Source organism: Vitis vinifera, chromosome 14 (assembly GCF_030704535.1).
Source record: "Vitis vinifera cultivar Pinot Noir 40024 chromosome 14, ASM3070453v1".
In the NCBI taxonomy this organism is placed as follows: Eukaryota; Viridiplantae; Streptophyta; class Magnoliopsida; order Vitales; family Vitaceae; genus Vitis; species Vitis vinifera.
Genome location: NC_081818.1, coordinates 26,076,017 through 26,093,957, shown reverse-complemented (window position 1 = coordinate 26,093,957; position 17,941 = coordinate 26,076,017). Strand labels below are relative to the sequence as shown.

The following is a 17,941-nucleotide window of genomic DNA, read 5'->3' as shown; positions in this document are numbered from 1 at the left end:
AATAAATAATTCTAATGACATGCAAAATATTTATGAAATTAATAACTCTTTCAACAAGATGATAAGTAAACATTCTGATAGACAAGCACATATTTATCTTTGATTCTATAACAAATTTTGGCTATAATTGTAAGAATTGTGTTAAATGGGAATACAGAGTAAAATAAGTCAATCGTTTAAAATAGTAAATGAAGATATGAAATGGATGTTTTATCTCGACATATTTAATTTTATTTGAATTATTAAACTTGTGTCTTTCCCAAAACCAAAATAGGAGCAAGACTTCAGCAAATGTTCCTAAACCAAGGTCGGCAACTCCAGATGCCTAAAGTCTAAAAATTTCTTCCTCTTAGAACATGACATTGTCACAGATTCTATTAAAGCACATGTGTTCAGACTTTAGCGTGTCAAAGAGGCCACACAACAAAACAAAGAAGATAGAGACATTTTCATTAAGGACAATTTCAACAGCTTAAATTCCCTACTCCATTCAATTTTACTATTGTGGCTACTAACAACCCCCACCAGGAGTCGGTTGTCGTAGTTTATCATTTGACAAGATCATGTGTATAGAGAAGTTAACATTACCACTGAGTAACAAATTTAGGTTATAGCAGTCAGGATAATGTCAAATAGGAATGGAGTTCTCAAGTTCGGCAAAATGGTAGCTGATGAGGATATCAGAAAGTTCTTCCTCCTACAGTTTCTAATGTTCACATCGTAACCTATAAAAGAAAGTTCACATTCTAGCATCTCAAAAAGGGCAAAGCATTTCCATATTGACTTCTAGCAACCACCATGCGGTTGTCAAAAGTCCTAACCACATCAACCAACTAAATCTTCCCCTCAGACACCTAATTTGTTCTATAAGTAGACTAATTCAGCATTCTGTTGGATAGAAGAGAAACTCTCCCTCTTACACTTTGATCATAACATAATCATGTGCAATGTCATTACTCAATTTCTTTCACTCCTACTATCTGGGTTTTTGTCCCAAGGAACAATTAAACTCAGCTCATGTGATGCCAATCAGAACATGGATTGCCTAGAAGTTGAGAAGGAAGCACTTCTCAAGTTCAAACAATGCCTCACAGATCCTTCAGGTCGGCTGTCATCTTGGGTCAGAGAAGATTGTTGTAAATGGAGAGGAGTTAGCTACTATAACAGGACTGGACGTGTCATCAAGCTCAAACTTGGAAACCCATTCCCAAACAATTTGTAGGGCGATGGAACAACTAGCGAGTTGGGCGGTGAGATCAATCCTTCTTTGCTCAACTTGAAATATCTGAATTATTAGACCTCAACAAGAATAATTTTGAAGGAATGGAAATTCCAAAATTCATTGGATCACTTGGGAAGTTGAGATATCTCAATCTCTCTGGAGCATCCTTTGGTGGTATCATTGTTAGATTAATTTTTGTAATTAATCTATAATTTGGGCCACACATGTAAATAATTAAAATGTGTGTGCTATCATTTAATTAAGCCTAAATATAGTGATCTAATTAATAATTGATTAATTGGCTTAAGAGTATAATTGTCATGAGATTATTGTGTAGATACCATTAGACAATTATTATTTCTATGAGGGGCAGAAATATAATTGTGATAAAATTAAAACTGCCCTAGCAGTTTATAAATAGGGTTATGGTCCCCATTCTACGACTACGCATTCCAATTTCTGAAAATCCTCTCAGAGAGAAATTGACACAGAATCTAGTGGCTAGAATTGGAAGACCATCTCAAAGGGTTTTTTTCCTATAAGGTTTCTCCTTCAATGGATTCAGGTATGCCTCCGCTATTATTTTTCTACTCATTATTTTTAATCAGGAGATTCCAGTATATATGAAATTAGGGTATTCACCTTGTTAAATATTCCAGTATATATGAAGTTAGGGTATTCACCTTGTTAAATATTCCAGTATATATGAAATTAGGGTATTCATCTTGGTTGATTGATTCCAACAAGTGGTATCAGAGCCTACTCCTTGATTAATTCTTTGAGTTATTATTTTAATATATGTCAATGGATTAAGATTTATGAAATATTGAGTTGATAATTTTTTTATTACTATTATTATTATTATTATTATTATTATTATTATTTAATAGCATTTTATGATATTAATATTTAAGTTATTGATCTAGCATTTTAAATAGGCTAATTAAAGCGGAAAATCACCAAAGTGACATCTTTCGTGTAGATTAGTCTGTTCGGGGTGTTAGATATTTGTGTGTATGTGATTCATGCGGGTATTGACTGGCCCAAAGGAAAGTTAATATTTGGTCAAATTGCATACATACCTGTGGTGATAAATATGTGATGATTATAAAGGTAACTTAATGTGAATAATAAATCAATCCAAAGATAGATTTATTATTTGACATAACTTATCATCAATGTTTGATCACTACAACAAGAGTACCACTCACAGTTAATATTATTGTCCAAAGACTTGATATTAATGTTGTGCTAGGTATCTTGAAATGTCATAATTTGCTTTTAAATTTAAAGATTATGTGTTTAATTGCTTATTTTATGTGAGCATGATGGTTTATTTGATTCATTTTATTTTGTTCTCGATTCAACTTTTATATCAACTACTTCTATATCTGCCAACATCAATAATGTCCCTATGTTAAATGGGACTAATTTTAAGGACTGGAAAGAGAATATGATGATTCTCTTAGGTTGCATGGATATAGACTTAGCCTTGAGAATGCCCAAACCCGATGAACTCAATGAGCAAAGTACTCAAGAGGATGAGGTTTATTGGGGTAAGTGGGAACGTTCAAATAGGCTAAGTCTTATGATCATGAAGCGCGGCATTCCAGAAGCTTTCAGGGGTGCGGTAACTGATGAGGTTACTAATGCCAGTGACTTCCTTGCGGAAATTCAGAAACGTTTTGCCAAAAACAATAAGGCTGAAACGAGCACGCTTTTAGCAAGCTTGATTTCAATGAAGTATAAAGACAAGGGTAATGTTCGGGAGTACATCATGGAGATGTCTCATCTTGCTTCAAAACTTAAGGCTTTGAAACTCGAGTTATCTGATGATTTACTCGTGCATTTGGTTCTCATCTCTCTTCCTGCACAATTTAATCAATTCAAGGTCAGTTATAACTGTCAAAAGGATAAATGGACTCTTAATGAACTCATTTCATTCTGTGTGCAAGAGGAAGAGAGATTGAAGCAAGACAAGACCGAAAGTGCTCATCTGGCTAGTACTTCCAAGGATAAGGGCAAACGAAAGAATAAGGATAATAAGGTTGCTGTTTCTAATGGTCCAGAACAAAAGAAACAGAAAGTTGAGGTAACATGTTTCTTCTGTAATAAGCCTGGACATACTAAGAAGGAATGTACCAAGTATGCTGCTTGGCGTGTTAAGAAAGGTATGTTTCTTACTTTGGTCTGTTCTGAAGTTAATTTAGCTTCAGTATCTAGAAACACATGGTGGTTAGATTCTGGTGCTACTACTCACATTTGTGTTTCTATGCAGGGTTGCCTGAGTTACCGAAAACCAAGTGATGCTGAAAGATGCATCTATGTCGGAGACGGTCAGTCGGTAGAAGTAGAGGCAATAGGGCACTTTAGATTATTATTGAAATCTGGTTATTTTTTGGATTTAATAGATACTTTTGTTGTACCGTCTTTCAGACGGAATTTAATTTCAGTTTCTGTTTTGGACAAATCAGGTTATTGTTGTTCATTTGGAAACAATAGATTTGCATTATCTATTAATTCAAAAGCTGTAGGAACCGGTTTACTTAATGTTTATGATAATCTATATTTGTTGGAAACTGTTCCGTCCTATAATGAAACCTTGCATGTGGAATCACGAGGTACAAAACGTAAATTGAATAAAGATAATTCGGCCTCATTGTGGCACAAATGCCTAGATCATATCTCTAAATCTAGAGTTGAGCGACTTGTGTCCAATGAGATTTTGGATTCACTTGACTTTTCAGATTTTGATATTTGTGTTGAGTGTATTAAAGGAAAACAGACCAAAACAAAGAAATTAGGTGCCAATAGAGCTACAGACGTCTTAGAATTAATTCATACAGATATCTGTGGACCATACCCTACGGCATCTTGGAATGGTCAACAGTACTTTATAACATTCATAGACGACTATTCAAGATATGGCTACCTATTTCTTATACATGAGAAATCACAATCATTGGACGTGTTCAAAACATTTAAAGCAGAAGTTGAGTTACAACTCAACAAAAGAATAAAGAGCGTCAGATCTGACCGTGGTGGTGAATACTATGGTAGATATGACGGATCAGGTGAACAACGTCCAGGACCATTTGCTAAATACCTAGAGGAATGTGGGATCGTCCCTTAATACACCATGCCAGGATCACCTAGCATGAATGGTGTAGCAGAAAGACGAAACCGAACTCTTAAGGACATGGTAAGGAGTATGATTAGTCATTCTACTTTACCCGAAAAACTCTGGGGTGAAGCACTCAAAACGGCAGCTTATATCCTAAATCGGGTGCCAACTAAAGCGGTTGCTAAAACGCCTTATGAGCTTTGGACTGGTCGAAAGCCCAGTTTAAAGCATTTTCATATTTGGGGATGTCCAGCTGAAGCGAGACCTTATAAGCCTCATGAAAAGAAATTGGACTCTAAAACAGTTAGCATCTACTTTATTGGCTATGCAGAGCGATCAAGGGGTTTTAAATTTTATGATCCTGCTATTAGGTCAATTTTTGAGACGGGAACTGCAACATTTTTTGAGGATGTTGAGTTTGGGGGGAGAAATCAGGCTAGGAATATTGTCTTTGAGGAGGAAGAGGGATCTACTATTGCTTTTGATAATGTACAGGTTTCACTACCTATCATTGATCAAGAAGTAAATTTGGATCCTCAACCAACAGACAATATTGTTCAACCTTTAATTGCAAATGGGGACATTGCTCTTGAAGAACAAACTCAACAACCTCAAGAAAATATGCCATTAAGGAGATCCACTAGAGAGAGGAGAAATGCAATTTCGGACGATTATATCGTATATCTCCAAGAACGTGAGGTAGAAAGTGGAATGATGGAAGATGATCCAATCAACTTCCAGCAAGCCATGAAAAGTTCCAACTCTCAGAAATGGATTGAAGCCATGAATGAAGAGTACAAATCTATGCAAGACAATAAAGTTTGGGAACTTGTCCCATTACCAGTTGGTACGAAGCCCATTGGTTGTAAATGGATATTTAAAACCAAGCGGGATTCAAATGGTAATGTAGAAAGATATAAAGCACGTCTTGTAGCTAAAGGCTTTACTCAAAAAGAAGGAATTGACTTCAAAGAGACCTTCTCTCCAGTTTCTACGAAGGACTTTTTCAGGATAATCATGGCACTAGTTGCACATTATGATCTTGAGTTACATCAAATGGATGTTAAAACAGTGTTTCTCAATGGTGACATTGATGAAACAATTTATATGGTACAACCAGAAAATTTTGTATCCGAAGACTCAAAGAATATGGTTTGTAAATTAACTAAATCCATTTATGGGCTCAAGCAAGCTTCTCGTCAGTGGTACTTCAAGTTTCATCAAATTATTGTCTCATATGGTTTTGAGGCAAATCTTATGGATGAATGTGTGTATCACAAATTCAGTGGGAGTAAGTATATTTTCCTGGTTTTATATGTCGATGACATATTGCTAGCCACAAATGATATTAGCATATTGCACGACACCAAGAGATTTTTATCAAAACATTTTGAGATGAAAGATCTTGGTGATGCCTCCTTTGTCTTAGGAATCCAGATACATCGAGATCGTTCTAGGGGTATTTTAGGATTGTCACAAAGGACCTATATTGATAAAGTCCTCCAAATGTATGGCATGCAAAATAGCAAACCAGGTGATACCCCTATCGCTAAAGGAGACAAATTCAGTCTTAATCAATGCCCTAAAAATAGTTTAGAAAGTCAAGAAATGCAGAAGATTCCTTACGCTTCGGCTGTGGGGAGTCTAATGTATGCTCAGGTATGTACACGCCCGGATATTGCGTACATTGTTGGCATGTTAGGCAGATATCTAAGTAACCCTGGAATGGATCATTGGAGAGCAGCCAAGAGGGTTATGAGATATTTACAGAGAACAAAAGAGTACATGCTTACATATAGGAGATTGGATCAGTTAGAGATCATTGGGTATTCCGACTCCGACTTTGCTGGATGCCAAGACAGCAGAAGATCCACATCAGGCTATATTTATCTGTTGGCTGGTGGAGCAATTTCATGGAGGTTTGCCAAACAGACACTCATAACTTCATCCACCATGGAAGCAGAGTTTGTAGCATGTTATGAGGCATCCAATCAAGGAATATGGCTACGGAATTTTGTCACTGGGCTGCGTGTTCTGGATGGTATTGAAAGACCACTGAAGATATTTTGTGACAATAAATCAGCAGTTTTATATTCCAATAACAACAGGAGTTCTACAAAATCAAAATACATTGATATCAAGTTCCTAGTTGTAAAAGAAAAAGTATAGAGTGGATAGATATCCATAGAGCATATTGGAACAAACTCCATGATAGCGGATCCGCTTACAAAGGGATTACCACCCAAGGTCTTTCATGAGCACACTGCTCATATGGGTGTTGTCTCATTTGAGGATATCCAAATTTAGTGGGAGTTTATATTATTCATTGTATATTGCTCTATGTTATGTTTAGACTTTATCTATACATTTGGATTGTGTTCTGCAGAAATAAAGTATTCATTTCATTGCACTCTGTTAAATTATGCTAAAGATTTGATCTCAATAAAGTTAAGTAGGACCAGTTGGAAATAGGCATGAATAGATCACATTGCATGTAATTTCCATGCTATGCACTCATGATTGATCTATGTCATTTAGCTGTGCAGATATATGTGACCATTGATTGGTCTAGTAACGATTGATGTAACAAAGGCCACCTTGATCCTATGTCAGTATAGTTAATGGACGAGATTGTTCGGATATACCCTAAGGACATGATAGCAAATTTTGAGCTCATAAGGTTAAACACATTTATTTGATTACATATGCATGTGGCCCAGTGGGAGATTGTTAGATTAATTTTTGTAATTAATCTATAATTTGGGCCACACATGTAAATAATTAAAATGTGTGTGCTATCATTTAATTAAGCCTAAATATAGTGATCTAATTAATAATTGATTAATTTGCTTAAGGGTATAATTGTCATGAGATTATTGTGTAGATACCATTAGACAATTATTATTTCTATGAGGGGCAGAAATATAATTGTGATAAAATTAAAACTGCCCTAGCGGTTTATAAATAGGGTTATGGTCCCCATTCTACGACTACGCATTCCAATTTTTGAAAATCATCTCAGAGAGAAATTGACACAGAATCTAGTGGCTAGAATTGGAAGACCATCTCAAAGGGTTTTCTTTCTATAAGGTTTCTCCTTCAATGGATTCAGGTATGCTTTCGCTATTATTTTTCTACTCATTATTTTTAATCAGGAGATTCCAGTATATATGAAATTAGGGTATTCACCTTGTTAAATATTCCAGTATATATGAAGTTAGGGTATTCACCTTGTTAAATATTCCAGTATATATGAAGTTAGGGTATTCACCTTGTTAAATATTCCAGTATATATGAAATTAGGGTATTCATCTTGGTTGATTGATTCCAACAATCATACCTCCAACTATTGCAAACCTCTCAAACTTGCGCTACCTTGATCTCAACACATACTCTATCGAACCAAACAAGAATGGCCTGGAATGACTGTCAGGCCTTTCTTATTTGAAGTACCTTAACTTGGGAGGTATTGATCTCAGAAAGGCTGCAGCCTACTGGCTCCAGACCGTTAATACTTTACCGTCTCTTTTGGAGTTGCACATGCCCAACCGTCAACTTTCTAACCTTTCTCTTTCTCTTCCATTTCTCAATTTTACCTCTCTTTCCGTTCTTCATCTCTCAAACAATGGGTTTGACTCCACTATTCCTCACTGGTTATCTAATCTCAATAGCCTTGTGTACCTCGATCTCAACTCCAACAACCTCTAAGGTGGACTCCTAGATGCATTCCAAAACTTCACTTCTCTCTAGTTACTTGATTTGTCCAAGAATTTGAACATTGAAGGCAAGTTACTGAGAACATTGGGAAATTTGTGCTATTTGCGGACATTGATTCTTTCTGCTAACAAACTTTCTGGTGAGATAACTGAGTTCCTCGATGGCTTATCTGCATGCTCTTACAACACTGTAGAGAATCTGGATTTGGGATTCAATAAACTGACTGGAAACCTGCCAAATTCATTGGGGCATCTTAAGAATTTAAGATATCTTCAATTATGGTCTAATTCATTTCGCGGTTCAATTCCAGAATCAATTGGGAGCTTATCCTCTTTACAGGAATTGTACCTTTCGCAGAATCAAATGAGTGGGATCATCCCAAACAGCCTTGGAGAACTCTCATCACTGGTCGTGCTAGAGCTCAATGAGAATTCATGGGAAGGTGGCATAACAGAAGCTCATTTTTCCAATCTCTCAAGCTTAAAGCAACTGTCGATTACTAAAAGTTCTCCAAATGTTTCTTTGGTTTTCAACATCTCCTCTGACTGGGCTCCTCCTTTCAAACTCACATACATCAACCTTAGATCTTGAAAATTGGGTCCCAAATTTCCTACCTGGCTCAAAACTCAAAATGAGTTGACCACCATAGTGCTTAATAATGCGAGAATTTTAGGCACTATACCGGATTGGTTATTGAAGTTAGATTTGCCGCTCCATGAACTTGACATTGCTTATAATCAATTAAGTGGTAGAGTTCCAAACTCATTAGTGTTCAACTACCTAGCCAATGTTGATTTGAGTTCAAACCTCTTTGATGGTCCTCTCCCACTCTGGTCGTCTAATGTAAGTACACTATATCTGAGGGATAATTTGTTTTCTGGACCGATTCCTCAGAACATTGGTGAAGCAATGCCTATTCAGACAAATTTAGATATCTCTTGGAACTCTTTGAATGGTAGCACTCCCTTGTCCATGGGTAATCTACAGGCTTTGATGACCTTGGTCATATCCAATAATCATTTATCTGGAGAAATTCCTCAGTTCTGGAACAAGATGTCTTCCCTGTATATTGTAGATATGTCAAACAATCACCTTTCAGGTACAATACCAAGATCATTGGGTTCCCTCACGACACTCAGATTCTTGGTGCTTGATTACTACCAAAAAGTGCTATTTTGTAGACCTAATTATAATGGTTTTAAGCACCTTTGAGTAGTAATCATATTCATTTAACTCAATTAATACATTAAGGTCCTTAGTAATTGGTTTTAACCATTTTGTGGCAAGTTTACATGTTTTTATCAGCTTATGAATCAATTCAGCATGCCAAATGATGGAGGAGCTACTTGGACAAGTTATGGCAAAGCTTTTGGAAGCTCAAATTCATGAAGAACCAAGCTTTGGAGCTCCATAGCCCTTTGCCAAAGTCGTTCAAAGTATGCAAGGAAAGAGTACTGGAGAGAGGAAAAACAGAGTGAAGAAAACAGAGGAAAGCCAGCTGCAGTCTTATTTTGCACTTTTGGAGCACTTTCTGAAGTCCATTTTCTACATTTTATATATCATTTCAAAGCTTAGGAAGTCAAGAATCCAATGCTTCAAACGGTGCGCAATTCGGAGTTGAAACGAAGGAGTTACAGCCATTGCAAGCAGACCACTCCAAAGTGTTGCGAAATCAGCCTTTTGTTGCGAGAATTTTGCAGCCTTTTTGTACAGTACTATGGAATTCCTCCTGAAGCTACCCGATACATGCGCCACGCTGGAAGCTGAGCACCTCAAGGTGGAAGCCAATTTCGCAGCCCTGTGAAGATAGAATGTTGTTGCGAAATTATTTCGCAGCCCTCTTGAGTGTCTGCGAAATCTCGCAGACACCATTTTCACCTGCGAAATGTCCTTAGTGCTTCCTGATATTTGTGCACCGACTCTTTTAGATCTTTTCTTCAGATATTTTTGTATAAATTTCCATTCTTCTCCTTGTAAGCCACCAACCACAAGATTTCTTAGCTAGGAAGGTTGGAAAAACTCCTCTATATATATTCCCTTGCATCCACTGTGAGAGGGGAGGACCATATATGTAATCCAATATATAGAATCAAGGAACAGAGCACTTGCTCTGTTTTTCATATATATTCTTGTCTTTTATTTCATTTTCATTTTCTAGCCAACCAAACTCTGAGGATTTTTCCACAGAGGATGAGAGGCTAAGCTTTTTGTCTCTTGGAGTAAGGAAATCCGGGTAAGTTTCCACATGTATAATTTGGAAGTTTTGTTGTTTTAGTTTTTAATGAAGAGAAAGTGTAATCCGTTAGTGATTTCTATGTTTTTAGTTAACTTAAAACACCTTAGAGTCACCTGGGCCAACACTTGGTAAGGCAAGTGATCTCCAACCATGGAGATGCACTAGTTTACCCCTTGCGAGCCTTTGGGAGGTGACTTGAAGGTAGGATTTTCTAGAATAGCCAACACTTGGTAAGCTTTTGGACTCCAAGGAGACATCCATTAGTTATCTCTTGCGAGCTTTTGACGGGTAATCCAAGGTTAAAGATCACTTTGAATGGCAAGTGCTAGGTGAGAGGTATGAGCCATTGCAAAGTGCATTAGTGAGAGGGATTTAGTGTTTGAACCCATTAATGGGAAGCATCTGTACAACACTGGTTAGAGAATTAACTATATGTTAATTCTCTAATGCGAGGAAAAGAAACAAGTGACCGGAACTCTCATTTTTGTATGAGGAATCTGAGCCTAGTGATCTGAAACTCCAAGAAACACTTTTCTTTGTAAGTAAAATCAGTTACTATTTTTGGTTAGCTTAAAACCAATCCTTTTTCATTCAAACATCTTTATGTTTTCTTTTAAAGCTAACCTTGAAATGAAAAGGCACCAATTCAACTTTGAATTAACATCATTTGTGAAGTGAAAACCCATCCCAGTGGACGATCCTAAAGCCACTATACTATAGTAGCTTTGTCTTTGCTACCCTAGTATATGGTGTTATAGGTTATAAATTTTGTTGATTAATCCCTCAATCAAGGAGCACCAGCTGGACACGAATCAGTTGAGACACCAGATGGGCACGAATCAAATGGCGCCGTTGCCGGGGATCGAACCCCGAATCAAATGGTGTCGTTGCCGCTGCCACTGCTAGGGACGAATCAGTGCTATCCAACAACAATCTCTTTGGTGAACTTCCTTCCTATCTGCAAAACTATAGTGCCTTGGAAAGCCTTGATCTTGGTGATAACAAATTTTCTAGAAACATTCCATCCTGGATAGGAGAAAGCATGTCCTCCCTGCTGATCTTAGCATTGCAGTCAAACTTCTTCAGCGGTAATATTCCTTTAGAAATCTGTGCCCTTTCCGCGCTTCACATACTGGACCTCTCACACAACCATGTGTTAGGATTCATTCCTCCCTGTTTTGGGAACTTGAGTGGCTTCAAATCTGAACTTTCCGACGATGATCTAGAATGGTTTGAGGAACGTTTGAAACTTGTTGCAAAAGGAAGAGCATTGGAATACTATAACACTCTCTACCTTGTGAATAGTCTGGATCTGTCCAATAATAGCTTATCAGGAGAGATTCCAATAGAACTAACAAGCCTTCTGAAATTGGGAACCTTGAATTTGTCCAGCAATAATTTAGGGGGAAATATACCAGAAAAGATTGGAAACTTGTAGTGGTTGGAGACTCTCGACCTATCAAGAACAAACTTTCTGGTCCAATTCCAATGAGCATAGCTTCCATAACCTTTTTGGTTCACCTGAATCTATCACAATAACTTGTCAATGAAATGTTGATCTAAGATTAAACACTTATGCAGAATATATATTTTTACACTACTAGAATACCCATTTTATTGATGAAGAGTGCTAAATTTATACATGAGCGTGTAACTGAAATGACATTAGAATTGCAGAAAATCAAGTTACTAGATAATGAACAACTACTTCCTATAAAATAGAAACCAAATCTTGACCAAATAAAAACAAGAAAATATTTGGATGTTACAGATTTTGTGCAAGACTCTATCTGCAATATTTAACTTCAAAATTCAAATTCCAAAGGATACTAAGGCAAAATTCAAAATTTGACATTCCTCCTTGACTTAGTAGATGCAAACTCCAAGTCTTCCACGTAGAAACTCAAACCTTGCTTTAGGAAGAGGTTTAGTGAATATATCAGCATTTTAACTCTCCATGTTGCAATAGACTAGTTGTGCATCTCCTTCCTTCTGCACCTATCTCAAAAAGTATAGTTTGATCTTGAAGTGCTTTGTTTTGCCATGAAAAATTGGGTCATTAGCAATAGATATAGCGGTTTGGTTGTCAAGAAACACTTGAGTACTCATTTCTTGCTTCATGTTTAGATTTGTTTGCAACTTCCTAAGCCATAAAACTTGCTTTATAGCAGCAATAGCAGCAACATACTCCGCCTCAACTGTGGATTGAGCCACAACTTCTTGTTTCTTTGAACTCCAAGAAAATATACCAGAACCAAAACTAAAACAATAGCCTGAAGTACTTTGCATATCATCAACACATCCGGTCCAATCGCTATCGGAATATCCATGAAGAACGAAATTTTTAACTTGACTGAACTTAATACCATAATCAATTGTACCTTTAACATATCTCAGCACATGTTTTGCCGCCTGAAAATTATTTTTACTTGCACAATGCATGTACCTTGGAAAGTAGACTTACGACGTACATTATATATGGTCTTGTTGAAGTCAAGTACATTAGGCATCCGATCATGCTTCTAAAAAGTCCTTCATCAGCCTTTTCAGCACCATCTTCCTTACAAAACTTCTTTTTTTGGTTCATAGGAGTTGATGTAGGCTTGCATTATTCCATTCTGAATTTCTTCAATATTTCTTTTGCATATTTTTTCTAACAGATGAAAATATCATGTTGTTGCTAATGTACTTCTATTCCTAAGAAATAAGTCATCTCTCCAAGGTCTGTCATTTCCAAGACTTGCTTCATTTCAACCTTGAACTCATTGACCAGCCCCACATTATTTCTTGTTACAAGCAAGTCATCAACATACAAAGAAACAATTAGATTATCTTCTTTAATCTTCTTGATGTAGAGAGTAAATTCACTCTAACTCTTCTGACAGCCTAAGGTTAGCAGATAAGCATCAATTCTGCTATACCAAGCTCTTGGGGCTTGTTTCAAGCCATACAAGGCCTTTTTTAGAAGGTAGACTTTATCTTCTTTTCCCTTGACATAAAATCCTTCTGTTTGTTCAACAAAAATGTCCTCCTCTAGATAGCCATTTACAAAGGCTGACTTCACATCCAGCTAATAAATCCTCCATCCTTTTTGTGTTGCAATTGCCAACAACATTCTAGTTGTGTCCAAACGAGTTATCGGTGCAAAAGTTTTAGAAAAATCCACACCAAACATTTGTTCATAACCTTTAACAACCAACCTTGCCTTATACTTGTTTATAGAACCATCAAGATTAAGTTTGGTTTTATAAACCCCTTTAACTCTGATAGGTTTTTTGTGTGAAGGTCTGTCTACCAGCTCCCACGTGTTGTTTTTCTCAATCATATTTAGCTCATCTTGCATTGCAGCCTGCCATTTTTCATATTCAATTACTTCTTCAAACCCTACTGGTTCAAGGACAACAACATTACAATAAATATCAGAGAGTTTTTTAATACCTCTAACTGGAAGCTCATCAACATTTTCATCATTATACTGCTGCATCTTTTCATCCTAGCTCCATTTCTTTGTTTCCAAAAACTTGACATCTCTACTCACCACTATTTTATTAGTTTTTGGTAAGTAAATTCTATAAGCCTTTGAAGTGTCACTATATCTGACGAAAATTCCCATCTCTGATTGTTTATCCAGCTTGTCCCTTTTCACCTTAGGAACGAAAGAGAAACATAAGCAACCAAATGTTTTCAAATTCATTACTTTAGGTTGATAACTGAACCAAGCTTCGAAAGGGATCTACTTCTTTAACGCTTTTGTTGGCAATCTGTTCAGAAAATATACTATTGTACTTGCAGTTTCAGCCCAAAATTTTTTAGGCAAATCTTTTTCATGCAGAAGGCATCTTGTCATCTCCAAAATCATTCTATTTTTCTTCTCCACAACTCCATTTTGTTGTGGATTATATGGTATATTGAGCTGGTGAACAATGCCTACATCTTCACAGAATTTGTTAAATTTCTTTGATGTGTACTTCGCACCATTATCTTACCTTATAACCTTGATTTTGCATTTGGTTTGGTTTTCAACCATAGCCTTATATCTCTAAAATACATCAGCTACTTCAAACTTAGTGGTCAGAAAATAAATCCAACAAAATCTAGTTAAGTCATCAATAAGTGCAATGTAGTACTTACTCCCTTCAAGGATGGCGTCTTTTGAGGTCCACCAACATCAGTATGCACCAGTTGTATTTTTTGGGTTGCTCTCCAAGATGTTTTCTTTGGAAAGGGAAGTTTAGTTTGCTTCCCATATTGACAAGTAGCACATATAGAAAGATTTTTTTCTAAGTTAGGAAGTTCTTCAACTATTTGATTTTTCTTCATGTAGAGCACAACATCATGATGAAAGTGCCCAAGCCTTCTATGCCAAAGCATTGTTGTCTATCTTGTTGTAAAACAGTAGCATGCTCATCTTCCAATAAATTCAAGGCAAAACTCTTGCCCTTTATTTTTATGTTAAACACCTCTTTGCCTTTTGCATCCTTGATAATGCAATTTCTATCTTCAAAATAAACTTTAAATCATTTCTCAACGAGCTGTCCAACACTGAGTAAGTTTTGGTCAAAGTTAGACACAAACAAAACATCATAAATGAGTTTCAAACCTGTTTGGCTTTCAATAGCAATCATTCATTTGCCTTTCACTAGAATATACTCACCATTTCCAATTCTGACTTTGGAAATAGTTGTTCTATCAAGTTCTGTAAAAAGATCTTGATCATTTGTCATGTGGTTTGTACAACCACTATCCACAAGCCAACTTTCAGAGGTGCTTTTATTAGCAACACACATTGCTGCAAACAATTGCTCATCTTGGCATTGGTCAACAGTTGCACTAGTTTCTTCCTGTTGTTGATTTTTGCAAATCCTCTCCACATGTCCTTGTTTACCACACTTGTTGCATTTCACATCTGGTCTCCACCAATATTTTTGTGGAGAATGATTTGTCTTCTTGCAATGAGGATAAGATGGAAAAACTCCATTTTTCTGGTTATTGATGTTTGGCTTGTTGTTGTTCTTCTTGTGTTTCTTTTCATTTTTATGGCCTGCATTTTTCTGCATTCTTGCTTGAAATGCTCATTCTATAGTATCTATTTGTCTCATGAGTCTTCTTTATTCCACAGCCTCCAAGGAATGTAAAAAATCTGTCAAGCTAATAGTTGACAAATCCTTTGAATTCTCCAAAGAGGAAATTGTAGCTTCATATTTCTTAGGAAGTGTAACCAATATCTTTTGAAGAATTTTCTCATTGGAAAATTCTTTTCCAAGCAGCCTAACTTTGTATGCTATTGAAAGAAGTTGTGTAGCATAGTCTTTAACAACATCAGATTCCTTCATTTTCTTCATTTCAAATTCTCGAATCAAGTTCATCACCCGCATGTTCTTGATTCTTTCATTTCCTTTGTATTCCTCCTTGAGATACTCCCAAATTTATGCAGCTGAATCAATTTTCATGATTTTGATGAGAATTGATGGTGAAACTATAGCAAACAAGCAAGCCTTCGCTTTAGCCTTTCTTGACTTTCTTTCTTTATGCAACTTCATTTGAGCCACAGTTGGATTGGCTCCCAGGGGAGGAACTTCATAATTTTCTTCCATTGCTTCCCAAACATCAAGTGCTTGTAGATGAACTATCATTTTAACACCCCAAGTTTCATAATTGTCTCCATCAAGAATTGATGGTGCAGCTGTGAGACTTGACTCCTCCATTACTAGATGATTTTAGAAGGTGTTTGGGTTCACTCGTGGTGTTTTGGGTTCACTCACCTTATGGGGTCTTTAGATGTTTAGGCACTCTCAAGGTATTCAAGCTCACTCAACTCACTGACCCCTCAAGATAACTTCTGCTCTGATACCATAATGTTGATCTAGGATTGAACACTTATGCATAATATATATTTTTGGGCTGTTGGAACACCCATTTTATTGATGAAGAATGCTAAATTTATACATGAGCTTGTAACTGAAATGACATTAGAATAGCAGAAAATCAAGCTACTAGATAATGAACAACTACTTCTTATAAAATAGAAACCAAATCTTGACCAAATAAAAATAAGAAAATATTTGGATGTTACAGATTTTGTGCAAGACTCCAACTCCAATATTTAACTTCAAAATTCAAATTCCAATGGATACTAAGGCAAAATTCAAAATTCAACAAGAAAATCCCAACAGACAACCAGTTTCAAACCTTGATTGATTCGTCTATTTACCAAGGCAACCTCGCACTTTGTGGATTTCCTCTAACGATAGAGTGCCATGACAACAATGGAACAATTCCAATTGGGAAAGGAGAAGACAATGATGATGAAGATGGAGATGACTTTGAATTGTCATGGTTCTTTGTTAGCATGGGACTGGGATTCATCATAGGATTCTAGGGAGTTTATGGCACTTTGATAATCAAGACGTCATGGCGGTATGCTTATTTTCGTTTTGTCGAGAAAATGAAAGATAGGCTCATTCTGGTTGTGGCTCTGAATGTTGCCCGTCTAGCAAGAAAGGTGTAGGTGTTTGAAAAAAACTATGGTAGTTGAAGAAAATCTGGGAACATGCTTTAAGATGAAAAAAATACTTGTTGAAAATATCATTTCTCATCAATTGTAAACCTGCCATTTACACAAATAAATTTATGTTTGGGAATTATTTCTTATGATCTTGATTGCTTTTAAATATTGTGTTAGTAGCACGAATTATCAGCCAAACCTATTTTACAATTAAAACTTCAATATTGGCAGAGTTCTAGGCCTTGTTTACTTGTCAGAAGAGAAGGAATAGGAATAAATCTCCCAAGAATATATAACTCCGAAAATAATTATTTCAATTCCAAGTAGAGACTCAGTGTATAAGCCTCAAACATCCAGACCTAATCTCCACCCTGTCTCCATAACTATATTTGATGTTTGAACACCCTTGGTGGACATGAGTCGTGATCTCCAAAAGTGTCACCTTGTAGCAAAACCTGAATTCTATTCATAGTGACATATAATATAAGGATATGATGGCTGATAAAAAGGTCACATAACCCAAGGCACGTAGAAATATAAAAGGCTGAGAGAAACTTCGATCATTTGGAATGGTGATCAAGTTTAGCCAGCATATTCCAAATTAATGCATAGAGACGAATGTAACCCGTTCAACGAACAATAAACAAGAATATTTGTATTGATCAATAAGAAGATTCGTATTGGTCAACAAAACCCCTTTCTCTTTTTTTCTCTACTTACTCACTTGTACAATTTGTTTTCCAATGTTTGTTTTTGCAGGTGCTTTGGTTGTACTCAAGAGGTCAACCTCCACCGTCCAATCATTCTTGACGACGTCATTGACTTCTTCCACAACCGTGGCATTTTAGATTTCACCTTTGATAGGAACGTCTTTATTCTATCTTATTTATCAATCATCATTAAATTATAATTCATTTCAGGATGTGAGAGACATCAAGTCCTTGAGAATGTACAATTCCATTTTTGATGCAATTAATTGATGGAATTTCTGGGCTTGGAGCCTCCAATTTTATTTGCCTCTTGTTTGGGCACCCAAGTTCTGTGTTCCTTTTTGTGTTCTTGCATCACATAGGACACAACTGCGACTCACTAACGTAAGATGTTTGATTATATCTTATGTTCCTTGAGAGAAATCCT

General features: G+C 36.4%; 1 protein-coding gene and 1 pseudogene across 1 annotated transcript; both read left to right on the top strand.

Annotated features, from left to right (window-relative positions):
- The first annotated feature begins 2,720 nt into the window (after positions 1-2,720).
- On the top strand, positions 2,721-3,712 carry LOC109122222 (uncharacterized). The gene is made up of 2 exons (XM_019218674.2): positions 2,721-3,393; positions 3,501-3,712. The coding sequence occupies exons 1-2, from the start codon at positions 2,721-2,723 to the stop codon at positions 3,527-3,529; spliced, it is 702 nt and encodes a 233-aa protein (XP_019074219.2). The 3' UTR covers positions 3,530-3,712.
- A 2,242-nt stretch (positions 3,713-5,954) lies between these two features.
- Positions 5,955-16,807, top strand: LOC109122151 (receptor-like protein EIX2; annotated as a pseudogene).
- Positions 16,808-17,941: the final 1,134 nt, after the last annotated feature.